Raw genomic sequence first — 22,922 nt, forward strand, 5'->3', positions numbered from 1 at the left:
ATTTGAGGCTCCTGCAGCTCGTGGGGTCAAAACCAGAGGCTGCAGGGTAGATGAGCGGACTGACCATGGCACTGTGGTACAGGTAGCCACTCAAGTGGGGAGTTAATAGGAATGAAGAGGTAGCAGGGGATAATATAGTCAGGAGAGTTGACAAGGGAATCTGTAGTCGAGGGCGAGAGTCCAGATGACTGTGTTGCCTTTCCATTGCCAGGGTTATTAGTTTGGATAGCGATAAGCAATATGAAAGTGAAGAGGTCAGGAGTCGGTTTTAGGCCCATTAACAGTAGTTACACTGTCGGGCAGAGTATACAGGAAGAAATAAATGGGATGTGTCAGAAAGATACCAAAGTAATCATGGGTGACTTTAATATACATGCAGATGGGAAGAATCAGTTTGGCAAAGGTAGCCTGGAAAATGAGTTCATAGAATGCATGTGGGGCATTGCATGTTCAGTTTGAAGGGGTGAAGTGTGGGTCGAAGAATGGTGTTTTCAATCTGAGTAAAGGTAATTATAAGGGTGTGAAATCAGAGCTAGCTAAAGTGAACTGGGAAATGAGTTTTAAAGGTAGGACAGTAGAGATGCAGTGGCATTCTTTGAAGGGGATGTTTAATAATTCTCAGCAAAGATTTAACCCAGTAAGAAAGTGCATCATCCGTGGCTGAATAAAGAAGTTAAGGATTGTACCAAATTGAAAGAAACGCTGTCCAAGTCTGCAAAATCTAGTAATAGGTCAGACGATTGGTCAGATTTTAAGATATAGGAAAGGATGAATTTTTTTAAAATAAGGAAGGAGAAAGCCGAGTATAAGAGAAAGCTAGCTAATAACATAAAACAGATAGTAAGAGTTTCTATAAATATTTCAATTGGAAAAGAATAACTGAAGCTAATGTTGGTCATTTAGAAAGTGAGACTGGAGAATTGCGAATGGAAAACAGGAAATAGAGCCATTGAACATATATTTTGTCTCGGTCTTCACTATGGAAGACTTAGAAAACTGCCCAAAGACATTTGAAAATCAAGAAGTGACTGAAAGGGACGAACTTAAAACAATCACCACCATTAGTGAAAAGCTGCGGGGGAAACGATTCAAAATAAAAGCTGACAAGTCCCCAATGCTGATAGCCTGTATCCTAGGATCTTAAAAGAAGTCCCTGCAAAGATAGTGAATGTACTGGTTTGAATCTTCCAAAATTCCTTAGATTCTGGAAGGCTCTCAATGGATTGAAAATTAGCTAAGTCGCACCTTTGAGCAGGAAAGGAGAGGCGCAGAAAGCAGGGAACCACAGGCCCAATTCACCTAACATCCATCGTAGGGAAATTGCTAGAATCTATTATTATGGAGGTTATTAGCAGGTCACTTAAATAATCATAACTTGATCAGGCAGAGTCAACATGGATTTGTGACAGGGAAATTATTTTTAACTAATTTATTAGAGTTTTTTGAGGAAGTAACAAGCAAAGGGAAACCTGTAGGTGTGATGTCCTTGGATTTCAAAAAGGCATTTGATAAGGTGCTACGTCAAAGGTTACTACACAGGAGAACATGTTATGGAGATAACATATTGTCATGGATAAAGGATTGGTCAGCTGACAGGAAGCAGAGCATATGGAAAAATGTGTCTTTTTTTGGGTAACTAATGGAGTGCCAAAGGGATTAACGCTGGAGCCTCAACTACTTACAATCTATATCAATGAGCTGGATGAAGAGACCGAATGTATGGCAGCTAAATTTGCCACCAGCACCAAGGTAAGTAGGAAAGTGAGTTCTCAAGAGGTGGTAGAGAGTCTGCAAAGGGATATCGACCGGTTATGAGAGTGGGCACAAAGAACTGGTAGACGGAGTATCATGTGGGAAAATGTGACCTTGTTCACTTTGGCAGAAAGAATGGAAAAACAGTGGCATGGCAGAGTACCTTTAAGAATTTTTTTTGTCTTATCACATGGCTTCAGTGATGTCACTGTGTGGGTGAAGCTGGGCTGTGGCTCTGCGAGTTTTTACTTTCGCTTTGAGTTTGGTCGGGTTTGTACTGCAAAGGTTGAAAGAAAGATTTCTCTATCTTTATTTTAAAAGCTGTTTCCAGACTGCTTGATAACATAAGAGATAATTGCTTTCTGGAAGTAATTCAAACCTGCTGTTTTGGAAAGGAAACATGAGTATCCATACCAAGTTTTAAGACAGTAAGAATGCCGTGTGCTGGGCCACACCTTTGAAAAGGGGTTTCTGGTTTATAGGATCTGGTTATAAAATTGGAACAGTTAAAGGGGGAATTCATTAAGGGTTATACATAGATTACTGTAGCTGTGTGAGGTATTTATGTTTTTAGTTGATAAAAATGCTTACTGTGTGTGCTTAAAAGCACCTATGACCTCTGCTGAATAACACCCGAAAGGCAGGCTCTTGTGCTCATTGCAACCAAAATCAATAAACAGTTGTAGGTTAGGTGAACTCCATGATATACTTTGGAGTTTTCTAAACCCTGGCCCATAACAGCAGTATATTACGTAAATGGAGAACGAGTGCAGAACTCAGTGGCTCAGAGGGATTGGCGTGTCGTGGTACAGGAATCGCAAAAACGTTCATATGCAAGTACAGCAAGTGATTAGGAAGGTGATACACGATCAATCACTACAGAAGCGAGATTGTAGTCCAATTGAAGGCTTTAATGAACAAGTAGTTACCCCAGCAGCTCCGGTACAGAATGACTGCTATGGATGAAACACCGAGACTCTTATGCTCCACCTGCTGGGCAGAACCAGCAGGCAGGTTCCACCACTCATACTACAGTATAAGGTACATCCCACCTAGGTACCACGATACCCCTAATATAGCCTACCACTGAAGGCGAATGTTGGTGTTTATTGCAAAGGGAATAAAATATAAAAGTAGGGAAGTTTTACTCCAGCTGCATAGGGCATTGTTGAGACGACACCTGGAATCCTGTGTACAGTTTTGGTCACTTTATTTGAAATAAAAATGAGAATGTTAGAAGCAGGACAGTGAATCATTCAACTCTTTCCTGGGACCAAGGGCTTATCTTATGAAAAAATGTTGAACAGGTTGGGTCTGGAGTTTAGGAGAATGAGAGGTGATCTGATTGAAACTTATCAGATCCTAAGGAGTCTTGACAGAGAAGATGTCGGGATGATGTTTCCACTTGTGGGAGAGACACACAAGAATAAGACCAGGATTAGGAGAATGTTCGTCTCTCATCGGGTCGTTTTATGCGGAATTCGCTTCCCCAGAGAGCAATGGATGACCGGTCATTGAATTTATTCAAGGCTGTCTTGGACAGGTTTTTGACAGCCAAGGAAATCAAGGGTTATGGGAGGCAGATCAGGAAGTGGAGCTGAGACCTTCCAACCCGATCAAACAACGCCTTACTGAATGGCGGAGCATACTCGAAGGGCCGAATGGTCGACTCCTACTTCTAAATTCTATGTTCCTAGCACCTTTCACAACTGCAGGGAGTCCCAAAGCAGCTTACAGTCAAAGAAGCACTGTTGAAGTGTAGTCACTGTTGTAATGTAGGAAAAAAATCAAGTAATACGCACGCAGCCAAATCCGAACAACAGCAATGAGGTCACCTGTTCTCAACAATGTTCGTTCAGGAATAAATACTGGTCACTGTACTGGTGAGAATTCTCCGTCAAACAGTGCCATGGGATCTTTTACCTTCCCCTGCCAGGGCAGGCTAGGGCCTCAGTTTGGAATCTCATTCAAAAAACAGCACCTCTGACAGTGCAAAGTTCAAGTGTCAGCTTAAAGTTTCATGCTGAAGTCCCTGGAGTGAGACTTGGACCCAGACCTTCGAACCAAGAGGCAGGAAGGCTGCCACTCACCCTTGTCTGACAGTGAACGGCTCGATGGATGATCCTTGACAGTGGGTCTGATTTATGGTCTTGGGGGTGGCAATGTTTATGTTTCCCCATAAAACATCCTGTGACCCATTCTGACATCCGCTCTTTAGCAAGCCTGGCAGGAATGAAAGGTCCCCAAGTGACAGTGGTTTTTGTTCCTGTGCACCATCTGACCTTGTATGATTCAATCAGTGCATATTCCTGCACTAAGTGCCAGTAATATTATTCCAAAAAATCCATGCTCATTAATTAAACAAAGTACTACATACATGGTGTGACAGAAAGCTGCATTTACTGAAAGCTTTTAATTACTGAATGAATTCCTTGCGTCACTTGGAGGATTGTGAAATTTGACAAACTATCATAATTGAAAATGAAATGAAATGAAAATCGCTCGTCACAAGTAGGCTTCAAGTAGCCCCTAGTCGCCACATTCTGGCGCCTGTTCGGGGAGGCTGGTACGGGAATTGAACCGTGCTGCTGGCCTGCCTTGGTCTGCTTTAAAAGCCAGTGATTGAGCCCAGTGTGCTAAACCAGCCTTATACATGATTGCGCAAGGATTGAAGTTACACAGAAACACTTCAGTGTTTAGACCCGCCACTAATACCTTATGCTTTAAAAAATAATGATTGAGCAGATTCTGCTGCATCAATGGGGACTCAGTGCCAAGATATACACTGCAAGCCATCTCAATAAACACTATTCAGTACAGTTAAGGCACCTTTACATCTATAGGTTTAATGTTTGGCAGGCTTAAGGTTGATTTCCACCCTTTTAATTGTTAAAGGAAGTTTTGTCTTTGGGGAGACCTTCCCCCATCTGTGAACCTGTACTACAGTCGACCCAGTTATAGTTATTTCTGGAAATACCACAGCTATTTCCTATTTGACAGCAGGATGACCTTGCAGTCTTGGGGCATTGGTCTTGGGGCCACAATGACTCCATGTCTTCTCCTTAACAAGCATTTCCCAAAGTGCAGTCTATTTATTAATTCATTTTTTTTTCATCCTGGCAAACCTTCCACAGAAACACTGGCAAGCTAATTTGTAAGTAAAGTATTAGTGTATTGAACCCCACTGAGGTACAATGCGTTGGCTTCCCAAATCCAGGAAGGGAAACTTGGAACACCAGTTCTACACTATTTATTTTTGTGATTTGGAAAAAAATGCGAGAAAAGAGATTAAAACCAGTGAGGAAAGGGGCCAGTCTTGTTGTAAATTATTCAAATAACAAAAGGTTTATTAAACTTTAAAACACACAAGAAAGGCAATAGTAAAGAACAACATTTACAATTAACTGCAATGATGGTTACCCAGACAGGATGCCTAAATTACCCCCCAATCTAAATCTACCTACTTTCCTAAACTCCCCAAAACAACATCCCATAGGTTTTAACACGGAGCTAAACCCAGCAAATAATTACCACACAGGACCTGTAGCTATCTTTCGGGAACCTTTTAGAGCAGAACGTACAGAGTCTCACACAGACAGACATCTGCTACCTCCTTTTCTGCACGGTAGCTTGATTCTCTGAGAGCTCTGCTTTGCAACTGAGTGTGGCTATGACCTAGGTCCCTAGACTGCTAGTTTCCACTTTGCTTAGCACTTTGTTTCACCCTGCTACTAGGCTAATCTGCATCTCAACTCCATGGTGCAGCTAAATCCATATCAGTATCTTTTTTCTTATCTAATTCTTCAGTTTTCATTTCACTCCAACTTCCCAACAGAAGTGATCTCCAACCTATTACGTTATATCATTTATTAATATTTCTGCTGTGAAATGCAGAGGTGTAAAAATATGCAAGTGTTTCATCTGTGGTAACCATCATTTATAGTCAAAGTGTCCCAGAATACAGTGGATGCGTGTATCTACTTCTAAACGACAGATTTCCCTCTAGATTTGCTATATACGTACCTTCAGCAATCTCACCAGACAATCAAACTTCGAATACTCTTTTTTATTTTTAAAAATGCCCGACCAGTGTTGCTCTTTTTAGCTTTAGTCTATTTGCTCTGTTTAGGTCACCTTTGCTCACGAGTCGCCAGGTATCTTTATGATACCGCCACGTGGTTCAAGTTCAGGTTATGATTAATAACACAGCACACTGCTTAGTAAGGATTAAAACAACGGTCATTTATTATATACAACAAGCAATATTAATACCCTAATACTACTTTCTATATAACAAACCTTTCACTACTGGCCAATACTTAACTTAGGAAGAGCCCACCAGGTCAGGGAAACGAATGACTTGTCCAATCGAATCTGGCCCGTGGGATTCAAAAGGCTGCTACAGGTCGGTGGCTAGGTGTCTCTACCGGATAGCGATCGCTGCCCAGGGGCTTCCCGCCTCCCAGGGCGGCCCTTGACCCTGAGTCCCAAGTGATTGGATTCTGTCCCCAGTCTCTGGGGCCGATGTGTCCAATGGTGAGGCGATTCCTTGATTGGGGGGTGGTCGTTCACCTGTCTTTGTTTCGGCCACTGCAGGCGCCGACAGGTCTGGCCCGGTATTCAATTGCTAATATGTTGCAATTGTTCCCGGGGATAGCCGATTTAACTGTGGATGTCTGAGTAGATTAGGTATAAACAGTCCTGAATGAAACTGCGGATACCTGTGTTGATGGGCTGTTGATAGCCCTGAGTATCGATCTGGGCTACGTTCCCAGAGCTGAAGCTGCAAACCTGTCTGCAGCTGCCTGCTTGTGTCTTCTTGGCTGCTTGTCCCAGCAGTCTTTCGGTTTAGCCATTTTAAACTGGGTTTTGGCCAGATTAATCGGAACGCAGCCATTTTACATGGCTGCACCAGCAACTAGCCACAAGTACAGTGTCGGTCAGCAGCATCAGAAGCCCCTTCAGGAGTCATGGATGTCCAAAGTTGACTGCGGATGATGCTATCTGCTACAAAGGTTGCCAATCCTATGTGACCAAACAAAGACCGGCTTGTTGTTATTTAGTGAAACAACACTCATGAAATTGGTTAAGGGTAGAAATACCTGCAGCTTCCCACATATAATTCACCTTTCGGTCTAGATCTTTGGATGCTAAACAAAGAACAGAATTGTATAGCCCCTCCCACCAGGGGGTGGGGGTTTTCCAGTCCCGCCAAAGTGAATGGACCTTTGAACGGTTTGCCACATTTTCCACCCCCACCCTGGCACAGTGGAGCTGTAAAACTCAGCTCATAGAAACAAGAGTTTCCCCTCGAGATTGCATTGCCACTCAGTTAGATTATGGCTGATCTGTTCCTGAGCTCCAGTCACCTGACTTTTTTTTTTAAAATTTAGAGTACCCAATTCATTTTTTCCAATTAAAGGGCAGTTTAGCGTGGCCAATCCACCTACCCTGCACATCTTTGGGTTGTGGGGGCTAAACCCACGCGAACACGGGGAGAATGTGCAAACTCCACGCGGACAGTGACCCAGGGCCGGGATCGAACCTGGGACCTCAGCGCAGTGAGACTGCAGTGCTACCACTGCGCCGCCCCAGTCACCTGCCTTTGATACCCTCGATACCCTTGCCTGACAAAAAATAATCAATCTCAGTCTTAAAAATGTTAATTGACCCAGTGTCAGCAGCATTTTGGGGAGACTGTTCCAGATTGCGTGACCTTTTTTCGCTCCTGAATAGCCAAGCTTTAATTTTAAGACTCTGCATACACAAGATATGCATCATAAATTGGTGGTTAATTAGCATTGCAAATACCGTGTCTGAGGGGCTTGCATTTAGTATCAATACAATGTTGAATGTTTTTGCTTCATGTCAGTCAACAGGACTGTAGTAAACATTAGGAATGGCACTTGGGTCTAGGTGCTGTTCACAGAAAGTTGGCTGATACAGTATTTTATAACTTCACTTCGTGACTTCACAACATGGGAGTCTCTCCCCCCCCCCCCCCCCCAAATGATGCGCTGGGGAATCCCTCTGGGAAGTTCCCACGTAAGGGTTTCTCCCGCAATTTTCCAGATGGGCTAACCTTCCCTGGACAATTGGGGTGGGCAGGGAACCATCGGACAAAGCGATTTAAATCGCTAGCTTCAGATGGTACTGCATGTCCTACCCTTGTAGTTACTGTGAAAGAGTTAGAAGCGGAAAAATAAACCATCTGCATCATTCACTTGCCTTTGAAACTCACCTTTTCCCTTTCAATGATGGTCCCGTTAAACTCACCTACTTTAAGGCCGCTAATGCCATAAAAAGGGTGCGTGTCCTCCTTCGCTGCGCTCCTTTTACAGCTCGCTGCGGGAGCCCCGGAGCTGCTTCGCTGCTCCTGGCTCGCCAAGCCTGAGCGAGGACGCTTGGGTAATACAGGAGCTTTGGAATGGCAATCCACCAGCGATTACCACTCCGATGAAGTTACAGGCCAATAGCACCATATAACGCATCTGTATTACCCTGAACCTAAAGATGGAACTAAGTGTAATGTAGCTGACATCTTTAAGACTATGCTGTCTTAATTGTTACAAAATGGCCCACCCTGAGGTTATTAAAGGTTAAGTCCTCAGGAGTAAATGTAGGTCAATTAGAGACAAATTATTGTTAACAGCTGCTTGTTCAAAGTCAGAAGCAGCAAGAAATAATTGTCTTTCTTTTCCATACCTTTCAAATGTGTTAGAAATTTGCATTTGGGCCAAAATGCTAATCCTCAGGTGCACCAGAAGCATTTCAAACGTTTTTACATACCTGGTGAGGTAGAGAATAGAAGGTAAATAATGACAGGAGAGTTTTACATGACAAAACTTCCATTGTAACCAACCGTATATTGCGTCAGAGTGAAGATTTTCAGCTGGGTTACAAGTTACTCCATGGTCTGAATTTTGTGTTCGTCGGCCGTGTGCGACCAGCAGGCCCAGAATGTACTTCCGGCCGCAATTGGCCTCGGAATGCGATTCCACATCGGCTGACCAATTAACAGGCAACCAGCATGAAACGCGGGCTCAGAGAGACTCTGTGCTGCCAAGGGGGCGGGAAGATGGCAGGTGCTAACAAAATGGAGGGTGTAGGATGGCGCTTCTAATGGGCTCCCTCAAGGCGGACAGCTGCTGCAGAGCTGTCTCAGGGAATTGCAGACCTCGACAGATTAAATATGGTGAAAAGATGCAGCAAACTGTGTGGAGGCAGCACGTTCAAACACCTGACAGCAGAAATCAGAAAAACCCAATCCCCAAAACACCTTTTTTTTTAAATTTAGATTATTCAATTTTTTTTTTCCAATTAAGGGGCAATTTAGCGTGGCCAATCCACCTACTCTGCACATTTTTGGGTTGTGGGGACGAAACCCACGCAGACACGGGAGAATGTGCAAACTCCACACGGACAGTGACCCTGAGCCGAGATCGAACCTGGGACCTCAGCGCCGTGAGGCAGCTTGTGCTAACCACTGCACCACCGTGAAAAATGAAAATCGCTTATTGTCACAAGTAGGCTTCAATGAAGTTACTGTGAAAAGCCCCTAGTTGCCACATTCCAGCGCCTGTTCGGGGAGGCTGGTACGGGAACTGAACCGTGCTGCTGGCCTGCCTGGGTCTGCTTTAAAAGCCAGCGATTTAGCCCAGTGTGCTAAACCAGCCCCTCAAACACCTTTTTAAATTTTAGTTCGGCCCTGACATTTCAGCCTACCCTTGGATCGAGGCTGTAGCTGAAGCGTGAAGGTCGCCTGGCCAGTCGGCCCATCCACCAACCGTAAACGTTGCCGGCCACTCTTTTGAAATCCACCAACAAAATAGAAGAAAGGAAACAAACTTAGGGACAAAGCAAAAAAGGGGCCGCTCCTATTAGGGGCACTGCCCGAACATAACAAAGATCAACGGAAAGTTAAAAAACATCAAATAAGAGTGCAGTTAAAGGGGTCAGTAAAGCATCCTAACCCTGCGGTGCCCACTGGGTACAGGAGGCCCCGATGGTGCCCGTGGACACCACATGCTCCCTTTCTAGGGACACCCAGACCCGAATGTAAAAATTTTGCCTGCCACATTAAATCGCTTTTAATTGACTCCTTAATTGGCCTGATTGCCCACTTAATTGTCGACGGGCCCGATTTCAACGCCACGTGCACGATTAAGCCGGCAAGCACTCCTGACGCCTTCTTCTGCTATTTCACACACTTCCGGGTCAGGCACCTACCCACCCAAGCAATGTAAAGTTGTGGTCATAATGGTGCAATCCAAAATGGACAACATACCAATGCCAGTGCGATGAACAGCAAATCCCATGACATGATACTTAGTGATTCTGAAAAAGGAAGTCTCGCAGAGATAATTGTATTTTGCATGTTTTATGTGTTGATCGTTAAGCAGGGAAACACCATTCCTACTATCTGTTTTCTTTGTGGTTTTAAGTTTAAGATTCTGTACCTGTGGTGTGTCCTGCCCACTGTGCCCCATTTTCTAGCTTGGTGTGGGATATCAAAGAACTGAGCTCCTTTCCCAACGTGAAGCCACAGCATAGAGGAGCAGCCAAATTTACAGACACAGAAACGAAGGCACTTTTCAGGTAAAACAAGGTGAGATAGTGGGAAGGCAATTAACCAAGGCAGCAAATCAGTGGAGGAGAGAAGCGTCTGGCGAAAGATGCAGAAGGTAGAGAGGAAAGGCTGAGGAGGGGTGTATCCCTCAATCAACAGAACAACAGCACATTATCTGGTTATTGCCTTATTGCTGTGTGTGGGAGTTTGCTGTGCGCAAATTGGTTGACATGTTTCCTACATTAGGCACTAGGAAGTGCTGAGGATTTTGGCCAAGGGTGGTATCATGTGGGCGTCACACTAGCACAGTGGTTAGCACTTTTGCTGCACACCGTCAGGGTCCTAGGTTCTATTCCGGGCTTGGGTCACTGTCAGTCTGGAGTCTGCATGTTCTCCCCGTGTCTACGTGGGTTTCCTCCGGAGGTGCTCCAGTTTCCTCCCACAAGTCCCGAAAGACATGCTGTTAGGTGAATTGGTCATTCTTAATTCTCCCTCTGTGTACCCGAACAGGCGCTGGAATGTGGCGACTAGGAGCTTTTCACAGTAACTTCATTGCAGTGTTAATGAAAGCTTACTTGTGACAATAAAGATAAACATTAAAGATGACAGGCTTGGAGGGTCAAAGGGCCTGTTCCTGTGCTACATTGTTCTTAACAATAATAATATAATCTTTTTATTGTCACAGGTATGCAGTTACTGAGAAAAGCCCCTACAGTGACCCCATTTCAAAAATACTTCATTCGCTGTAAAGCACTATGAGACCACTTGTGGTTGCGAAAGGCGCAATGTAAATGCAAGTCTTTCTTTAATTAAGGAATACCAGATAGCTACTGGATCCTTTGAGATGCTGGACCCTCCCTTGCACCGATGGTTCAATGAAATGCCAAACCATAAAGCATAAAGAGGGCGATTATCTCATTTTAATACCTTCAAGACAATGCAGCCCTGTGTCTTACATCTCTTGCTGTTGTTTCTTTTTTTGTTGTTGTTTCCCCAATCGTTAAAAATTGTCACTGGCGTAGGAAAAACGAACATGAGAGAGGAGGAAAAGGCAGTGGAAACAACGAATCCACTGAAGTTTGGTGTTAAAAATAATAATTCCAAAAGGGAGAGCTTGAAGGTGGGTTCGCAAGTCAGGATGCCATGCTGCACCGAGGGCGTCTCAAAGAGACACTGAATGTCTGTTAACACCACAGCACTGAAAACAGCTCGAGTCAGGCAGACCTGACATATATTGGTAAGCTGGCAAGTATGCAACGGTGTTCATCCCACAGAGGGGCTCTTTCATTTCGGAGGAATGTTGGGAAGAGAGAAAATAAATTGACCAGCTCTCATCTTTCACCCTCCGCCCTGCTGGAGAGAAACGGGGAGGGCACTGTCCGAGACAGGGAAGATGAATAACTCAATTTAAGTTCCCCCCGGTGTTCCGAAGGTGCTGCCTTGCATGTTAATGCCGCCAGGGGAAAGGAGAGGGTTTCTCAGGATGCGAGTGATGCAGCGGTGCTTCTTCTGTGCTTTGGCAGCTCCACAGTTTCGATACACTGAACAGCTCCCAGAGAGAGAGAGAGAGAGAGTGTGTGCCTTAGAGCTGCGGAGAGAGAGAGATATGTGAACTTCAGTCCCTCCTCTCTCATTCTCCTGTAGTGTCTGCGGGACCCTTTGCTGGGGAGAAAGGCCCTGGCTGTTAATCCTCACCCCCCTTTGCGATTGGGCTAGACGAGACCAGTAGCTGTGCAGAGAGACATTCTGCTAACCCTGCAGGCACAAAGATTCACCGGGGACGGCTGAGTTTCAAGGTGTAACTGTAACAGCGTTTGGAATTTAAGTTGACCGGGGGGGGGGGGGGGGAGAGCTATTCTTTTCAAGGAGGTCTTTGTTTTTGGCTGATTTCCCAAGATTTGAAGGCACAGCGGGATTCCAACAACTTCAGTGGATGCAAAAATGCTGCTGGGTAAGTGGGAAAAGCAATGGGAACTTTAAGCAGAGTGGATAGTGCAATGTTTTTGCTTGCTTTCTGGCATTGCCCGGCTTGTGATTATCCAGACAGCGACACGACTGAAAAGTCTCTCCCCCCCCCCCCCCCCCCCCATACAAGCTCACTACGATCAAGTGTGGCCATCATACCTTTTGAATGAATTTCCGCAGAGCTCATTATGCTGCGCTGGCGATCTCAAGGGCTTGTTGTCACCCACACAAAAAAAATATTTGGTTGGAGCTGAAACAGGCAACCTCACTTGCGAGGAATCTCCCATGTGTACTGCAACCCTCCGACGAGCTGGCTGGTAGGATGTCTCCTTGTTGACCTGGCTCAGAAGGCATAATATGTTTGATAATCGCTTAAAGCAGAGAGTCGCCTGCCTCCCAAAGTGTTGCTGTTTTGACACATTAACGCCCAAGGTTTTCCTCAATTGTCTTTGTTCCAAGAGCAAAGAGATCTGAATTAAAAGGAGGCTGTTGTCTGCGAGTGGACAGTCTGACCTTAGATGTGTAGTGTGCTGGTGTTAAGGTGAGCGATAGCTAGTCAGCGGTATCTCATCAACTGTGCTACAATGTCAGCCACATGTAATTAAAGGTGAACCGCGCGTTATTTCTTTTGCTTTAGGACTCATGTCCGTTGTTGTTTTGACCACGCTACCTTTCAACTTTACAGAATGAAGCACTGCAACATTATATTAGTTGTCATTAAACCACATGTTGGAGGAAAAATACTTTTCTTCAGATATATATGAACAGAAGGAAAAAACTTGGTATTTTAATTGTTAAAAAGTGAGATCTATGTGATGTTGAGTGCTCCGGGCTGATTTTCACCATGAAACAGCCTTTGATTAACATCCAACCGCGATGTCAGGCATGAGATAATAATCTCAAGTCATGTAGCTGCAGCTATATAATGCCTTTTATTCAATAAGGTAGAATTACCTGAGTGTGCCTACATGCTTTTTAAAATGTAATCACCATTGGCGACTGATTGAAAATATTCCTTTTGTCTTTCCTTTTTCATGTCAGGAAGGCTGCCCCAAGGTTGGGGGTAATTTGGGGGCTCGGAGAAGGGATGGGGGGGGGGGGGGAGTCGCCCCAGTACTGGAATGAGCCCCTGTTTCCTGCTGTCACTGTACCAGCCTGCCGAGCTGCCAACAGTGATTGGGCACAAGTTTCCCCGCCCCTCATGTCACTTGTCGAAACCTTCCTCACCGTGGACCACCTTCCCACACCAATTGTAAAACAAACTGGCTTTTTTCTCGCCCATGGCAAGTTCGTCAAGCAGATCACCCGGCATCTTCAACTGGATGAGCTAGTGTTAGGCAAGTGTGGGGAGTGGGGGTGGGGTAGAGGGGGGGGGGGTTGGGTAAGGGGAACCTTTTGGGGCTCCATGAGAGGGCCCTTTGTCCTTCCTCCTGGCCTCTCAAAACCAGCCCAATTTGGTCCTCAATATTGTCAGTTAAACAACGTTTTGATCTCATCTCCAAGATCTATATAAGCGCACATACTTTTTAAATACGCGTGCTCTATACCCTGGCTTTGTTGTAGCATTACCCAGAGGATACGTTTTTAGTTCCTGCAGACTGCAGGGCAATCCCAGAGAGTTGGGAAGCCTACATGCTGCATTATCGAAGTTACTATCTTTTGACTTGTGTAGGCTACCAGATACTTCAAATGTCCTGCCAATATTGCAGTCAATGGAACTCTACATGTGGATCTGTTGCTGTGGTAAGAGATGGCAACTTTACCTGTGCTAATTGCAAAACTATGGACGCGACCTACCGGCCGCCCAGCGCCTGACTCTAAAGGGATCTCGCCAGACATCACAATCCGGATCCCGTCCACAATGGTCGGGCCCAAATTTGCATATTCAAGTCAGTAGTTAACCTCACTTGAATACGACTATGCCGGATCTACCCAGCGCCTGGGATTGCATCCCCACGCCTCGAAGACCTCGACACCTCGAGCCAATATCGTTTAGTGCTAATCTCCACAAACATGGACCAGGCGGAATGGCACTTGGGGGCGGGGGCCTACCAGACGATCAGAGGCCCCCGGGTGGTCAGCCTCTGGGCAGGGTGGTACCCTGGCCATGCTGATGCCACCTGGGCACCTTGGCACTGCCATCCTGGCAGTGTTACTGCCAGGATTTCCAGGTGGCACTGTTCGTTTGACATGGGCACTCACCTGCCACGGGCACTGAAGGGGCAATTAAGTGGGCACTCTGGGACTTCAGTAGGTCTAAGGGCAGGGAGACTGCCCTTGTCCTGTCACATGTAAAATGGGAGACTGATCAGGGGTGGGCTGGAAGGTGACGGGCTGGCCATGCACTGCATTTCACAACCACCCCCACAGTCAGACACACCAGTGATCACATAAAATCCAGCAAAACATTTCAGAAATATCACAGAACAGAAACGTTGGCGGAATTTACTTATTTGTTTGCTGAGTGGCACAGCAGGAGGGAAAAACCAGGTGGTCACCATCGACCCCAAGCAGCCGTGCCATGGGGCAGTGCCCAGGGCAATGCAAGAGGATAGTGCCTAGGACTGACCCAGGGAGAAGTGCCAGTGCAGTACCAGGGTACTGCCTGGGCATGATCCTCTACCCCCTGGTGGCTGTACTCACCTGTGAGACTCCAGCGGGTTCTGATCGCAAGGTGCATATTGTGGGGGCCTGTCATGATTCACATTGGCGTTTCCTGATGCTGACCTGAATGGACAATCCAATGCGGGGGGGGGGGGGGGGGGGGGGGGTGGCGTGGGTCACATGGGGGGGACTATTAGTTGTAAAGGCCTGATAATGATATTTAAATATATTCAAATGGAGATCTTGGACTAGATTCTCCGATTCTGTGGCTATGTCCCCACGCCGGCATGGGAACAGTAGCATTTTACTCCAGAGAAAATGGCACAAAACGGCCACCGATTCCCCGTTTTGCTGGGGGCTAGCAGGACGGCAGCGTAGCACACCCTGCTTGAGCTGCCGATATGCCCGGAGAATTGCCGGGTCCGTGGCCGCGCAGGTGCACAGTGGCAGCCTGCAACGACCACGCCGTGCTACATGGCACCAACTGCTCATGGACCCGGCCCGCATAATAGCCCCCCCCTTCAGCCAGCTCGTGCGCCCCAGACCACACCCCCAAAGTGGGTGGCCGCCAGGCCAAGGTCCCGACGGGTGAGGCCACAAGTGTCCCACTCTACCGGGAACCCGGCAGGTTGGGGGCGGAGCAACGGGGGACAAGCCTCAGGCAACGTCTGGAGGCTGTTGATTCGTCGCGCGGCGTACGCTGCTTTGGAGGGGGCGGAGCATCGTGAAAGCGGCGCCGCCCCCAATTTAGTATGGAGACCAGATTCTTCGGCCGGTCGGCAAAAGCGTTTTCGGCGTCGGCAACCGGACAATCCAGCCCCCCCTACTTTCAAAGTCGGGATTCCTGTTATGTCATTGCCAAAGGTGCATGGACAATAGATCCGTGAAATTCCAACGTAAAGACTGTCCTGTGGGATTTTCTGCCTCACCGCCATTGCTGCCCTCTGAAAACAGGAGCCCATCCCCCCAACCCGGTAATTCTGGTTGAAAGAATGTTTATAGTATAAATTATTAGTGCACAATTGTCACACATAATCAATGTAGTGTGAGGGCAAGTTCAGCACTGCCTGTATTGTTTTCTCTTCGGACGCACTCTGTGCTGCTTGTGTTTGAGCCTGCAGCCTGGGGTGACAAAGAATGCCACTGTTCTCTGGTGAGCTTGCTCATTAGTGCTACTCCTGAAGCATTTGTAGTTCCGAGGGCTCTTGCTATTGTTTCTCTGGAAGTTGGCATTTATTTGTCACTACAAATTAAACAGCAAAGCTTTGTGCAGTTCAACCACCAAAAGATAACTCTTCAAGGTGATAATACAGGTCTTTAAAAATCCAAAACAAGGTTGGATTTTCCAAATCTTCCCCCCCCCCCCCAAACACACCAGTCTCAATAAACAAATGCCTAATTGGAGGCCGGTATTGACAGTGCTTTCAAAGTATTGCAATGAGTTGACCTCAGAAATTCCACCCGAGTTCAAAATGTCCAATCAGTTTGTGTGGTAATGGCTCCAAGCCCATCTCTCGTCAGAACTGCACATGGACCCACATGTCTCCTCTGTCTATGAGTAGAAGCCCAGAGGAGAGTATTGGACATGTAAGTAAGTATGAATGAATGCATTGGTGTTTTCGTGGTTAGCCTTAGGAGTACAGCCAGTATTCATATGGCCCTTTTGTTCAGGGGATTAAATAGACAGAATCCACAATGGGGCTGATTGTAAACGGCCAAATAATGTGCCCAAGCAGAGAGCTTTATGGGCCAAATAACCTCTCGTGTTCCATGTTCTTTTTCCTCCTTTGTTTGCTGCCAAATCTTGGGAACAGAAAGTAAAGCTGTGGAAGAAGCCTGAAGGAAGAGATTGAGTCTAGATGTTCACATTCAAATTTCCTCAAGCAAGATTTTCCGTCCCGTCTTACCGGCACGCTCTTCCGGTCTGGATGAGTCATGCAAAATGCCGTAGACGTCGGCAGGACCGGATGATCCCACCGGTGGCCAATGACAAGCCGCCTTCGCTGTTGGAAAACACACCACAGAGGGGTGGATGGGAGTGTAAAATCCCACCGCTCCTTACGGAATAAGACAGAAACGTCTAACTTAGAGATTGGAGAGATGGAACCCTTCGCCTTTCATACTAAAATTCTGGGAGCTTCATTTAAGGAAGACATGTTAATACCTGTTCTTGCTACCGGGGCAGAACTGCTCGCTAAGTTCTCCTGATTTTGTTCTTTAAAAAACCCACATCAAGGACAAACAGAAGAACTTGCAGCAGAGAATGTAGTGGCAGAAGAGGAACATGGAAAGATACCCGGCAATTAATGAATGTTTACCTTACATTTGCATTTCTGTAATTAATGTACAATGTAGTTCTTCTGAATGAAAATCGCTTATTGTCACAAGCAGGCTTTAAATGAAGTTACTGTGAAAAGCCCCTAGTCGCCACATTCCGGCGCCTGTTCGGGGAGGCTGGTTCTGCAGCCATTCAGGGGAGGGATAGATGCGGAGGGAGGAAGCCCCTTTATGTATTTTGTGGCTGTGACAGAAATGTTTTAAAAATTCACTGCAGCATGGTAGGGATAAAATAATAATAATAATGAACTTTATTATTGTCACATGTCGGTTTACATTAACACTGCAATGAAGTTACTGTGGAAATCCCCCAGTCGCCACACTCCGGCACCTGTACACAAAGGGAGAATTCAGAATGTCAGAATTACCTGCATGCCTTTTGGGACTTGTGGGAGGAATCAGCAGTTCCCGGAGGACACCCCGGCAGACACTGGGAGAACGTGTAGACTCCGCACAGCCAGTGACCCAAGCCGGGAATCGAACCTGGGACCCTGGCACTGTGAAGCAACAGTGCTAACCACAGTGCTACCATGCACGTGGCTTTAGTATTTACAGGAAGGTTGAAAAAACAGATTTAAACTTTTTTTCCTCTCAATTGATTCATGAAGATTAATTGGCTCTTCCTGTGAGGCAGTTCGAATATTTGAAATCTGCTGAGCAAGCAGATTATCACACGATGTACTCAAAATTGTTAGGCTCTAAAATACAATTAATCTTGCACAATGTGAGTCTAGAAAAATGAGTAACCCATTAATTCAGGGTTTTCAGCAGTTGCAACTTTTCTTTCCCTCTCCCTTTATTATGGAGTCCGGTGCAGAATAAGGTTGAATTTCTTAATTTTGGTTTCCTATCACGGGGTTGAGAATGTTTTGTGCAATAACTGATGGAGAGAAATAGCTTCTTCCCTCCCTGTGGAAATAATGTGTGCACTTCAGTCTGTACAAATAGGCGAGACCTTCAACATGCACTCGCTATGTTTAGTGTAAGTGTGTGTCATTCTTCACAAGCCTGTGCGATGGCATGATGCAATTTTACAGGAGCAAACAGTGGGGTGGAACATATCTTTGGTAGAAATCCATTGCTGGAAGTATATAGTTTTCCCCATTGCCGGACGTATATAGTTTTCTTCCTCCTGCACAAAATCCAAGAACAATTTCCTCCTCTTGGCTTGTGAGGGTTAACACACAAAGGGCTGCACAGTAACACAGTGGTTAGCACTTTTGCTTCACAGCACCAGGGACCCGTGTTCGATTCCCGGTTTGGGTCAATGCCTGTGCAGAGTCTGCACGTTCTCCCGTGTCTGCGTGGGTTTCCTCCGGGTGCTCTGGTTTCCTCCCACTAGTCCCGAAAGAAGTGTTTGTGAGGTGATTTGGACATTCTGAATTCTCCCTCAGTGTACCCGAACAGGTACCATAGTGTGGCGACTAGGCAATTTTCTTGTGATACTAATAAAGATTATTAAAGTAATCTTTTGAGATTGTTGTCTGCCGTGCCGCCAATGTCTTTTTTGTGAAATATATCAGCAGTGTTAGGTGTTTACAATTACGATTCTGTGATATTATGTGACACCGAGGCGTCAAGGTCCTGAGAGTTATATATCTGCATCATAGTGTTCTCTCAATGTCCAGTAGCCTAGCGATTATATATAACGGCCGCATGCACAATATACTTCATACCGGCCTGGCTGTGTTCAATAGTCAAAGATTATGCCAAGCTAGACTCATGACACTTGATTATTGTTGGTGGTTTTTTTTTCACCAGGGTATTATGTTAGTTAGGACTAAGTGGTATTATCATTAGACTCATTTCACCAGTGGTAACTCAATGGTGGTTGCAGGATTTAATGTATCAGACCATATACATTCCCCTAACCTAGTAAATGCTTTATACAGTTCAAAACATATAGTATCACAGCAGAAACCATTGCACCTACAATATTATCCTTCTGGATAAATCTTTATGAAAGCAATGATGCAAAATGAGTAAAAGAGGCTAAAATGCACATGCACAAAAAAAAATCAAACAGAAGAGACAGCAAGGTGGCACAGTGGCTAGCACTGCTGCCTCACAGCTCCAGGGTCCCGGGATCAATTCCAGCCTCGGGTGACTGTGTGGAGTTTGCACGTTCACCCCGTATCTGCGTGGGATTCCTCCGGGTGCTCCGGTTTCCTCCCACAGTCCAAAGAACTGCAGGTTATGTGGATTGACAATGCTAAATTGTCCCTTGGCGTCCAAAAGGTCGGGTGTGGTTACTGGGTTGTGGGATAGGGTGGAGGTGTGGGCTTAAGTGCGGTGCTCTTTCTAAGGGCCGGTGCAGACTAGATGGGCCGAATGGCCTCCTGCACTATAAATTCTATGAAGAGTGTGATTAAAAACAAAACTATATCAAAATTTCAATAAATTTACCATATATTGACTATTTGTCACAACTGATTGTTAAATTTTACATCTACTTTTTCTGTACTGTGAACCGAGTTCATTAGGCACTGAATCAATCCAAATTCACTCAATGTTAATAGGACTATAGAGTGAAGTAAGATATAGAAAGCGTGATTAGAATAATGTATTCTGGTGTCAGTTCGATATAGTGAGCGTTGTTGCATTCAATTTTGGCAGCTGTTTGGCTGAAGCACATATTTTCCCCAGGACAGATGGATTTTACTGGGAAATTAAAATTGATTTGAAATGTTCAATCCCCGCCCCTTAGGTTCCATGACATCATAGGAAAGAGTAACGTAAATGTAAAGGCTTATGAGGTACTGGATTTTTTTCACCTTTGGGGGCGGGTAAGAGGAATCAAGACTCTTTGAGTCCGTTTCCAGCCCCTGGAGATGGCTGTCACCCTTTGTGATATTCACGGTCGCACCCTCTTGATTGGCCTGGAGACGTGTTTGCTGTCTAATGAAGGACAGTGGGCAAGCTCTTAAAGCTGAACACCTATGCACATATGAATTAAGAGCAGGAGTGGACCATTCGGCCCCTCGAGCCTGCTCCACCATTCAATAAGATTATGGCTGATCTGATTGTGGCCTTAACTGCACATTCCCAAGAGCCTTTGACTGCCTTGGTAGCCAAGAATCTATCTACCTCTGCCTTAAAATGTCCCTGCCTCCACCGCTGTCCACCAAAGAAAGCTCCTGAAGCCGACCTCTCTCTCTGGGTGATATTTCTCCCAATCTCTTTCCTAAATGGTCTACCCCGTATCTTCAGACTGTGACCCTTAGTTCTGAACACCCACCATCGGGAACATCCTTCCTTCATCTACCCTGTCCAGTCCTCTTAGAATTTAATAAGTTTCCATGTGATTTCCCCCCCCCTCATTCTTCTGAACTCCAGCGAATACAATCCTAACCAATTCAATCTCTCCACATACGTCAGTCCTACCATCCCATGATGAGTCTGGTAAACCTTCACTGCACTCCCTCTAGAGCAAGAACACCCTTTCTCAGATGAGACCAAAACTGCACACAATACTCCAGGTGTGGCCTCACCAAGGACCTGTATAATTGCAGAAAGACATACTTGCTCCTATACTCGAATCCGCTTGCTATGAAGGCCAACATACCGTCTTTACCATCTGCTGCACCTGCCTGCTTACCTTCAGTGACTGGTGTACGAGGACACCCAGGTCTCATTGCACATTCCTCTCTCCTAATCCCCAAACCTTGTTTTTGCTACTAAAGTGGATAATCTCACATTTCTCCAAATTATACTGCATCTGCCATACATTTACCTACTCACTCAACTTGTCCAATGGATCTCTGCATCCTCCTCACAGCTCACCCTCCCACCCAACTTCATGCCATCTGTAAATTTGGAGATATTACATATTGTTCCCTCATCTGAATCATTAATAGATATTGTGAATAGCTGGGATCCCAGCACCGATCTCTATGGTACCCCACTAGTCACTTGTGGACAAGGATGTAATAGTCTGCATGAGGCCTCCGAGGTGGGAAAGATTATCTTTCCCATAGTCCTTGCGGAGTACGAGCTTCTCCATGGGAGTCCTCTATTAACATCTGTATAAAAGGTCGGTCAGTAATGCACCGACCAGAACTGGGACCTGGTAGGGATCTACCGGGCATTGTAAATATCATGAGTAAATAAAATACGTTTCTTTATTTTAATCGGTGTGTCCTTATTAAACTGGCGACGAGGCGTAAACTGGCTCGCTGTTGATGCTGAAATCTACTCGGCTGAGCCACCTCCCCCATTTTCTGGACCTTGGTTTGAATTTAATTGATTCACCATTCCTCTGTTTGGGTGGTTAGATGAATTCAACGCCGTTACCTTTTCTGGACCAACAACATCACGGAGAACGAGCGCCAGACAGTCATATTGTTGATGGCCTGCAGAGCACACACATTCGGGGTGATCCGGAGTATCATGGCGTCCGATACACAATCGTTCAACTAACACATGGCACTTGTGGCGCAAGATTTTAACCCAGCCCCGTCAGAAATTGTTAAAAGATATCGGTTTAACAAGGATGAGAGGTCCCACGGTGAGTCCATAAACAAGTTTGTATCTCGGCTATGGAAGATAGCCAAGTTCTGTCAATATGGAACTGCTTCATCCAATATGCACAGCAATCGGGTGATCTGCGGTATAAAGCCTATAGGGTGGGAATAATTATCTTCCTTGTGGAGTATGAGCGCCAAGCGGCGGGGGATCTCTATCAACCTCTGCATAAAAGGTCAGTCCGTAATGCACCAACTAGAACAGTAAGGATCTTCTGGGCAGTGTAAATATCGTGTGTAAATAAAACTGCATTTCTTTATTTTACTCAATGTGGACTTCCCATGTCCTTCTCAAAGACACCCAAGCCCCTCTTTACATCCACACTTTCTAATTTCTCACCATTTGGGAAATATTCTGCGCATCTGTTCCTTCTACCAAGTGGATAATCTCACATTTTTCCACATTCTACATTCCACCTGCCATCTCCACTTTCTACAGAAGCTAAAGAAATTTGGCATGTCTGCATCGACTGTCACAAACCTCTACAGATGTGCCATAGAGAGCATCCAATCCGGCTGCATCACTGCTTGGTATGGCAACTGTTCGGTCCAAGATCGCAAGAAACTGCAGTGTGTTGAACTCAGCCCAACGCATCACACAAGCTTGCCATCCTCTCATTGATTCTATTTACACCTCCCGCTGCCTCAAGAAGGCAGACAGCATTATCAGAGACCCGTCACACCCAGGCTTTGCCCTCTGCCAGACCCTTCCATCAGGCAGAAGATTCAGAAGTCTGAAGACCTGCACATCCAGACATAGGAAGAGCTTCTTCCCTACAGCTACTAAACTCCTCAACGACTCTTCCTCTCTGTTCCCTGTAAGAACACATGTCCTATGCTGCTCTTGCTCATATATTTGTTTTGTTTGGCCCTTGTTCCGTACTGTAACCAGTCACTGTTTGTCGATGTACCTTGTCGATTATTTTTTTTGTCTACTGTGTACATTCCCTTGGCCGCAGAAAATACTTTTCACTGTACTTCGGTACATGTGCCAATAAATCAATCAATCAATATTCTTCCTACTCGCTAAGTCTGTCCAAATCCTCCTGTAGCTTCTTTACATCTTCCTCTTCACACCGTTCCCACCTATCCCATGTATCATCCGCGAACTTAGAAATGTTACATTTGTTCCCCACATCCAAATCATTGATATAGTCTTATTTTAATGATGT

At 45.6% G+C, this 22,922-nt stretch overlaps 1 protein-coding gene across 5 annotated transcripts in view; it reads left to right on the plus strand.

Moving 5' to 3' along the window:
* Positions 1-22,922, plus strand: part of znf385c (zinc finger protein 385C) — a 520,410-nt gene that overhangs the window by 270,297 nt on the left and 227,191 nt on the right. The window contains exon 1 of one of the 5 annotated variants that reach the window (XM_072487340.1): positions 12,160-12,272. The exons of 2 other annotated variants lie outside the window; for them this stretch is intronic. In XM_072487340.1, coding sequence (XP_072343441.1) covers positions 12,263-12,272 — 10 coding nt within the window. In that variant the 5' untranslated portion in view covers positions 12,160-12,262. Of the gene's footprint in view, positions 1-12,159; positions 12,273-12,429; positions 12,604-12,631; positions 12,828-22,922 lie in introns of those variants that run through there. 2 more of the 5 variants (XM_072487337.1, XM_072487341.1) reach the window with 2 other exon arrangements.

This window comes from Scyliorhinus torazame, chromosome 21 (genome assembly GCF_047496885.1).
Source record: "Scyliorhinus torazame isolate Kashiwa2021f chromosome 21, sScyTor2.1, whole genome shotgun sequence".
In the NCBI taxonomy this organism is placed as follows: Eukaryota; Metazoa; Chordata; class Chondrichthyes; order Carcharhiniformes; family Scyliorhinidae; genus Scyliorhinus; species Scyliorhinus torazame.